The 9,480-nt window shown below is 34.3% G+C and overlaps 1 protein-coding gene across 3 annotated transcripts in view; it reads right to left on the reverse strand.

The window, feature by feature from the left end:
• Window positions 1-805: 805 nt before the first annotated feature.
• LOC106458490 (ecdysone-induced protein 74EF-like) overlaps window positions 806-9,480 on the reverse strand; it is a 171,771-nt gene continuing 163,096 nt past the window's right edge. For 2 of the 3 annotated variants that reach the window (XM_022385115.1, XM_022385105.1), the window contains exons 7-10: window positions 7,287-7,775; window positions 6,074-6,133; window positions 3,198-3,390; window positions 806-2,274 (exon numbers count right to left, since the gene is read on the reverse strand). In XM_022385115.1, coding sequence (XP_022240823.1) covers window positions 2,157-2,274; window positions 3,198-3,390; window positions 6,074-6,133; window positions 7,287-7,775 — 860 coding nt within the window. In that variant the 3' untranslated portion in view covers window positions 806-2,156. The remainder of the gene's footprint in view (window positions 2,275-3,197; window positions 3,391-6,073; window positions 6,134-7,286; window positions 7,776-9,480) is intronic. The other variant, XM_022385111.1, reaches the window with a different exon arrangement.

The following is a 9,480-nucleotide window of genomic DNA, read 5'->3' on the forward strand; positions in this document are numbered from 1 at the left end:
TAGCGCAGATAGCCCTCGTGTAGCTTTGCGAGAAATTACAAAACAAAACAAACACAGACCCAAAGTGCGGAGCATATTTTATCAACATCGGATAGCGAACCACCAGTCCACATTCTGGCCATGTTATCCACTAAGTCATTCCCGACTCTCCGCTGAAATACACTGAATTGTTGATCTAAATATATCCTAAATCCATTTGGTCAAGATTAATTATTGTCACCTCAGTATCGCTACAAAACAACAACAACTATTGGATAATTTTTCTCCAGCAAAACGTATGGTTTATAGTAAAAATGAATAGATAATTTCTTTCATCAGATGCTTTTCAAAATTTCTGTAAAAGTGAGTGCTACGTTTTGAAGTTTTAATCAAATTTATGGGAAAATATAACATTTTACACAAACTACTTGATTTAAACTCTTCAATGTCAGCTTCCCGAATTAGTTACACCCACGCTAAGTTTCATTGTTTGTTTTTCTGAACAAAGCCAGGAAATGATCCCCGAATTTTAGTGTTGTAAACAAGTAACCATACCGCTGTTCCACTGGAGGACCCCACAATAAGATCCAGTTATAAACTCATAGACGCACATTAATTTTCAAATCAACTGATTTCAAGTACATGATTTTCTCAAGTTTCACAAGTAAAAAAAAAAAAAGTAACATAATAATAAGTACATAATGTATTTATGGTGTTCAAATAAGGTTATTTTTCTTCTTTTAAAAACAAGAAGAAAAAAAGCCAAGAAGATAATTTAACATTAATATATATCTCACTATATATAATATATATTTATATCTATATATAAACCTAATACTATTTACAAAACTAGGTGAAATGATCAGAGTACATGTATAAAACCCCCAAAGAAAAGGTTTTCTTTTCTTACACAGATTCATAACAAATAGCCTAGCCGGAAGTAGCCACTTGTTTTATGTACATATAACCAGATCCTATAGGAATGTTTAAATACATTTTAAATAGCTTCAGATGGTTGTCTGTAAAAAAATAAAATAAAAAAATAGTGAGATAGAGAAATTCAGTTAAGGCACAGTTATCAAGTTTAAATCAACGCATTATGTTTGTTCATATATTGTTATGTTTTTATATTTACTTTGTAATTAGTTTAACTCCACTTCCTTGAAATAATTTTCTATATCGCAGTAACATAGACACAAGAGTATGCAACAAAAAAGTTGAAAGGAAGATTCTTTCATGAACATGCGCAGAAACATTTTACCATAAATCTAAAAGAAGTGCTAATATTAGTCGTCACGTTTCTTTCTGAAAAGGCATGTACATTTAAATGTGTAGCTATATGTTGCGTGTTTATATATATATATATATTCTAACAGTTCTTAACACAAATACTTATTACACAAAACGTATTTGGAGAAATTATATCGCTTTTATGGCAAAACTATTTACGGTAAAACAGTATAAGAACACCCTTTTATACACATTTCAGTTTTTTTCAGAAATGAAATACCCAACAATAACTTTTTTCTTTATCACCACAGTTTCAGTAGTTGACGATTTCAGTTCAGATTACTTAGAGACCTAAACACGATTACTGACTATGAATTTCATTTTGAAAAAAAAAAAAGTCCGCTTCCTGGTGGTAGAATCGGAGACAAATTCAGAAACGTATGTTCCATACGTGTCAAAACAAACACAAATACTCTGAATACTGTACACAATACATCGTCATGCCTTGTACACGTTTTTCTTCAACATCTAATTCTTCTTATGCGATGTCGTCATGTTTACTATAACAGTTGCAATTCCTACGATTTTGCTCAAAGAAAAAATAAATAAGTTTGTTTGGAATATCTGTGGATTAATGATGAAGATTAAGTATCCCTGATATAAAAAAAATAGTATCTGGTACAAGTGTAATATTTCTTCATCTGTAAGCATTGCTTGAGAATATCTGGAATGAGTCCTTTCTTTAATTCTTCAAAGAACAATCACAGTAAAAAGTTTCTGTGCAAGGACCGCCTTTTCTTAACTTTCTGGAGTTCATCTGGCCAAGAAAGAATCATTTCTCTGGGTTGTTACCATAAAGATATCCTGCACTGTTTTAACAAAACAAGCAGTTGTGTAACAGAAGTTCCCAGACATTGCTACGACACTGTTGCTTCTTAAAACAACTATCAGTTACTTCCAGTGCCTGAACAGTCAATCTCTACAATATCTTCTGGAACATCAACAAACTGGTACACCAACCTCTGGCCGTCTACTTTCGCCAAGATACCTCTTTGATAGTAATATCTGAAAAATATTAAATGTGTGTTGAAAATTACTTTGTTCATTACCTCGCAATTTAGAAATAAAATGTCTCTCATCCACCGTGTTTACGTAGACATAAAATACGTTTCCCTCCCCCTCCCATTTTTTTCACAAAACCTATACCAATTTTGTATATTTTTGAATTTTTATTCCTCTTTCCTGTTAGGTCTTCGTTTCCTGTTTTTTTTTTTTTACTTCTAACTTTCAATCACAGTTAATTTCCTAATTAATGTTTTGGACCTTTCCTTTAAGTTTAATTTTTTCTATTTATCGTGTTTTCCTTACTGACTTAATACTATCCAAAATAATAACCTTTTTTTCGATTAATCTATTACTAGAGTTTTTTTTATTTATAAATAATTCAGTTTACTGATTGAATTGGTTTTGTATCGAACACCTCAATTTAATTTCTATATCGATTATTCTTTAATCTAAACATTATGTTTTGCTCTAGTAAACGTCCTTATTCTCACACACATAACTTGTATAGCAGTTAAAATGAATCTTAGTAAGTACGAATGTCTCACGTGTTACAAGAGATATAATAATTATTCTGAAGAATTATTCTTAACAGCTAGCCTTCCCGTTGCTCTGCATTAAGCTTGAGAGGTAATTAGACTTAATTACGGGTTCGATCCCTGTGTTGGGCATAAAACAACAAAAAAGTGAAGAAAAACTACGTCATTTTTATAACTTAACTGTAAAAGAGATCACCTATATAGACCATTAATATTAATACATTTATTGGCATTTTTTATTCCAGATGACATTAAACTTTATACAAAAATATATCTAAAAAAAAAGGGCGATTTCACAATATCCAGTAAAACCTATCCAAGATTCCATCCCGATCTATAAACAAATTACTGGAACCTAAAATAAAAAATGCTAACGAAAACTCTTACCTCAAAGCCCGGCCCATAGTCTCGTAGTTCATGTCTGGTTTGTTTTTATGTACACCCCACAACTTAGAAACAGCTTTTGAGTCGACCAGTTTAAAGATTCCCTTTTCTCGATTAGTCCATTTAATATACCGTGGACAGTACTCCTTGTCTTGTAAAAGTTTAAGTAAGAACTCCCACAAATATGTAGTCGAACCTATATTCAGAAAAGAAGCGAGGAATATTAATAAACTTAAGTTTCCAATCAAAACATTGGCAGGAATACAAGGAGATAAAGTGTATATAACTTGTTTTAGTGCGTGAGCATATATGTGATGAAATATTTGTACAAAAAAGCGATGTTCTAGACCTATGATAACAATAAAAATATTAAGTATCTTAGTCTATACCCTCTTCTTCCACCACTAACGATCTATTTGATGATTATGGAATATTACTCCACAGGAAACCTTTATTGTTAAATAATTTTGCACAGTGCATTGAGGAAAATGTTGTTCCATTCCCCTTTGCATGCTTTCTAGAGGCGCGGGAGTGAGAAGTGTATGGTGGTTTAACTGCTATGTTTGCAAATGATATAAAAAAAAACATTTCTGTTTGCACTTGCATTGAGGAAAATGTTGTTCCATTCCCCTTTGCACGCTTTCTAGAGGCGCGGGAGTGAGAAGTGTATGGTGGTTTAACTGCTATGTTTGCAAATGATAAAAAAAACCATTTCTGTTTGCACTTGCATTTTGCAGAAGAATTAACAGGTTGACTAGGATTTGTGACTGGGTGCTTTGTTTTGACGGGGCCATGCCTTATTAGCATCCTGTTCCTACAAAGATGGCACCTTCTCAAGGTATAGTGGTGTCAGTACGATAGCCTGGTTGTATGTGGAAGTTTCCCTGAAATTTTTCTGGACTCTCTGGATGATTAACTCATTATTATAGCTGTAACCTGCAACCACCATAAATCCCTTAGAAAGCTTTTCGCAACATGCTCAGTGCCAATTTTGAAATGTTGTATCATCGGAATGGCTTTTGTTACAACCACTTAAATAGACCCATACTTCGTCCATTCGTAGTTAATCTTCCGGTTGAAATTACACCTTCCCTTTATTTTTTTACCAGTATGATCCAACACTACAGCTATCATTTTCTTCAAAACCCTAAAATCTCGTGAATTTCGTGTTTTTTTTTATCACGAAACTTTTCGTCAGAAAGTTCTGTAATGTAATACAATTCCAGGAGTTAATTTTAGACGCCATCTACACTTTCATATCGCTATATACGCTTGGCTGAATTGTAACAAAAGGACATGGACTTTTAGCCTGCCTAGTCACAGACCATGGAGATGACCAGGAATAAGATGACTGGTTAAGAAAATTGTTATAATAAATAGTGAACAACTCTACGTATGCATAACATGGGGGCAAAAATATTAACTACATGATAATTAGACTTAGGTGATCTTATAAGCTACTAACTACAAAAACGATCGATATCCGAGTAACATTAATAGCCTAATGTTATGATCATAAAACATGCTTTTCATATGGGGTCTTCACTAGTAACGTTATCATCCCAAGGTCTCCCTATAACGTAGATAAACTCATAGATATAACGATGAGAGAGAATTTCATCACGCATGAAATATATGGTAAATGAAATACAATGATTCCCCAGTATAATAAATGTATGATTATCGAATCTTTGAGACTAAGAACGCCCATGTTTATGAGTGTTAAGGATGTCGGTGTGATGGTTCATACTGGTTCATTATTGTAATTGCAACAGAAACAAAACTTGTTCAACGCTCTGGATATTTTATTATTTCAAATAACATCTAATGAAATGTTTGATTCCTTTTTATTCTTACCATCACTGCATTAAGAGCTGTGATTTTAAACTTTATAAATTGCTAATGGTTAGTAAACTCTTTGTTTTCATGAATGGGTCATGACCCATTAGATAAGCCTGTTGATCTTTAAAGACCCAAAGAAAACTGTAAACAGAACTTCTTTATAACAGGATAAGAAAATATCTTTGTTCATACAATTTATCAACATTTTAGCACAGGTTTCTGCTTACATTTACAGGTTCTAGACGAAGAGGGTATGTCCACATTTAAAAGTTGCTAATCCTGGCCTTAGGAATGCCTTATAAAGTTACGGGTTCGAAGGTTTGTCCGTTTTCACTTAACTAACTTGAGTGGGTTCTATAGCACGTTAGTTATATGTGAAGAAATAGAAGTCGGAAACTGATTTCCCTATTCTGTTATTGGGGCTCGTCTGTTGATATGGCATTCTGAAAAGTTTTAGTGAACGAGAGAAATATCTTTATCTAACGTAGGCGTATTTTTTAAGTGCCATGTAAAATAACGAACAATAATGTTCCATCTCAATCATTATTGCTCGAGTTTCACTGCTTTCATACTCTGGGTATAATTTTTTCTCGAACCTTCTCTCATGCGATCGCTAATAGTTTAGCAGTTTTATCTGAGAATATTACATTAATAGATAGATAGGTATGGAGATAAAGCAGGACCTTGACATAAAGTCAGCTGACTGAAGCTGATATTGTGGCTATTTTCTATCATTTGTGAGAAAATCTAAGCAAACACTAGACCTACTTTACTTACAGAAGTCTTAACAAATATCAACTATTAGAAAAACTGATAAAACATTCGTGTTCTTGTTGTTCAAAATACTATTAGCGAAAAATGGATAGTTTCCATAACTTGTGTGACAAATATATATATATATATTTGATTATATGACAAGTTCATAATATGATTAATAAACTGGCTATATCGTTTTAGGTAGGCACTATAATAACAAAGAATTAGGTTTTTGTTTTGATATATGTATTATCAGTTATTATATCTCAAAACGAACTCACCTTCCCTGCTCTTTCTTTTCACAGATGTTGCGCCACCTTCAGAATTTTTCGGTTTTCGACCTGTCAAAATATTAAAAATTAAATAAATGACAAATTTCTATTTAAGATCTCAGCACTGCTACGTAAATAAGTTGAGTTGAACGTAAGTCTTTCGGATATTCACCTTCTTTATTTTTCCCGAAATTCAAGTTAAAAGCTTCAAGAGCACAGAATGAATGAAAAAAACCCAATAACTTTAGAAATAGAATTCACGAACGAGCTTGCTTGACAGCGGGTAAAGTCTTCCCTAATGCTTGCTTGGAGTTTTAAAATAAAACATATTCTTCAAGTAATCTTCATTCCACAAGAGATGCAATCTTAATAGAGTGATATAACTCACCTTTCCATCAAAAATAGAATGTAAATACACAAATTGTTTCAAGCACGGCTATTCGTATTTAAATCGATACGGAGGTTAATCGCACTGTTCTGGGTCCCGTGCTGTCATTGGAGACATGTTCTTCATCATGGGTTTTACTCAGCTGATGCCCATGATCATACGTCATTGCCCAACATCGCAGTTTTTGTTGTAAATACGTTTCTGCGACGTTTGACAAGGTCAATCTTTGATCACACATTTGGACAAAATTTGTACATGACCCCCACTTTACATACATGGAAGTTGACGTTAAGAAGAATAAAAATGACATATAATACCGTAGGAAGTAATGGATATGGGATTGCCCTTATTACCTTTTTGGTTAACAATCTTTTTCCCATAAAAACAGGCGTTAATTTCAAAGTGTGGCTAGAAGCTTGTTAACTTCAAATCCTTTCTTATTATATTTTAAACAGTACAAAGAGATACACCAAGCTTTATCGCAATGGCCTTCTGTGTCTGAGAGTTATTTTTCGTAACCACAGTTTTCATTTTTCGAGCGAAGGCATCGCTCCACGGCTCACATCTGCACCGATATGCCACTATATGATCATATACAAATTGTCCAAATAAATGCGATTAACTCTCTTGTATTCTAGGTGGGTCACTACAATAATTATGTACGTTGTCGTCTTTTCACGCGAATTTCGAATGGCTTCTTTACCACCCCACAATTGTATATTAACATGTAGTTTCCCAACTACAGAATCCACATAAAAAACCTGTAGGTGATTAAAAAAGGCAAATATACTACAATAATAAAATTGCTTAGAAGAAACGAATTGGAAAAATTACCTTTCTTTCTTGATCGAGGTTGGAAAGAGAGATCTTCAACATAGAAGGACGGATCTGGATCGTTTCCAAGGTTACTGCTGCTATGAGCCGCAGTGATAACGGAAGTTGGAATAGCTGAAGGTTTTTCACTAGGAGACTGAAGTCCAGAAGAGGAAGGTGATGTTGACGAAAATGAAGATGGCCTTGATAAAGCTAAAGGAATGTTACTGGAAGATAGTTGAGGATGTTGATGTAAGGACAGACCCAAAGAGTGTGGGGAATTTAAGTGACTGGTGCTTGACACGTGAGGATGGCCTGCATTAACTGAAGGTGCAGGCCGATGTTGGGAAGAAAAAGTGTGGGTTTGTGGGATTGAAATGGAAGAACCCCGACTGTCTTGAGGAATGCTGTTGGTACTATGGGGCTTCTGCAAACTCAGAGATTCCTCGAAGTTCTGAGCTTGTAAGGTTTTGTAATGGCCCTCTGAAGAGAAGGGAGTAATAACAGGAACTAGAATGTCGATAGAAAGAAAAAAAGAAAAACATTTGTAATGCAAAACATTTTATACAGTTACACTAATAGAAAAAAACAAACTTATCCCAAGATAATGTATCTATTAGATTCTTACAGTACACCAAACATTTGGAACTGATGGTATCTCCAAACACCAGTTCTCAAGTGGATATGGTTTGGTTTTATTAACTTTAGTGAGTTTAACGTACTTTATATAACATCCAATACGTCATTTTCTGAATCACAATTTCATCTTTAATGTAGAAATATATATTCATATTTATCATTTTAATATATCGTATTCACACACACACACAAAAGAAGAAGAAGATTAAAACACAGTATTAAATTGTGCACAGCTATAATACTTCGGATACGACAAGTTTGCGTCACGTTGTCGCCAAGCGACAACGGAAAGATCTACGTTCTCGTTTCTTAGCAACAAACAACAGCTACTTCTAAGCTTCCCGTGTGAGATCCTTAAGAGCTATCCAAATAACTATAAAAGGCTCGATAACAGAGATTTTTGTCCATCCTGATGTGACTGATAACGAAATATGGCGTGAATTTCCTTTAATCCAATAATGCCTATTTTTAATTAACTGAATCGCATGATACTCTACCCACATGATGCAAAACAATCATAAAACCACTAAAGTGTATACTAAAAATAATATAATCATATCATTTTCAAAAATATTTAATATACTTAAAATACCGAATTTTTTTCCATAATCTAAGAATAATTCAATAAGCCAAATCTTGCAAAATAATCACGATAACTGTTTGTTTTTGAACATATCAATATACTTATTCTCTGAATGAGGTGGTGAATTACGAAAGGAAAGGAAAAAACAAGTTTTCTATATTAGTTACACAAGCTACCAAAAGATGCCGCTCTAGAAAAGAAATAAACTGCTTAAAGCAAAGAGAGGTAACGGTAACCTTGAAATGAGATATTGACATTACTAGTGAGGTATTTATAAATTAACGCTAAATTTATTTAGCTGTTTTTGCAGGAGCAGGTGTACAACAAGGCGGAGTCTAGTCTATATAAATAGGGGGCGAGGCTCAGCTTGGACTGCTGGAAAACTATTATTGGAAGAATATCGTGTAAAACTAGGGAGTATGTTAAAACGGCTTTGAAAGTAATCCTACCTAATTGGCTTTATAAACGGAACTGAAACTACAGATAAATGATGTAAATGATGTAGCTGACAAGATTCAATCAACATGGAAGGAAAACAACTTCACGAACCTACTTGTTATAAATTTCCTTAAAATTTAGTCCTGATTTATTTTAATTTATTGGGAGAAACAGAAGTGGAAGCATGATTTTTTAGTTTGTTTTGAATTTCGCGCAAAGCTACACGAGGGTTATCTGCGCTAGCCGTCCCCTAATTTAGCAGTGAAAGGCATCTAGGCATCACCAACCCACTGCCAACTCTTGGGTTACTATTTTGCCAACGAATAGTGGGATTGACCTCACATTATAACATCCCCACGGCTGAAAGAGCGAGCACGTTTGGTGGGACGCGGATTCGAACCCACGACCCTCAGTCAAACTCCCTAACCACCTGGCCATGATGTTTCAGAACGCTCTTCCCGAATAAAAGGCGGCCCGGCGTGGCCAGGTGGTTAGGGCGCTCGACTCGCAATCTGCGACTGCCAATCTCCGTCCCACCAAACATGCTCGCCCTTT

This window comes from Limulus polyphemus, unplaced genomic scaffold, assembly GCF_000517525.1.
Source record: "Limulus polyphemus unplaced genomic scaffold, Limulus_polyphemus-2.1.2 Scaffold23, whole genome shotgun sequence".
NCBI classification, from domain to species: domain Eukaryota; kingdom Metazoa; phylum Arthropoda; class Merostomata; order Xiphosura; family Limulidae; genus Limulus; species Limulus polyphemus.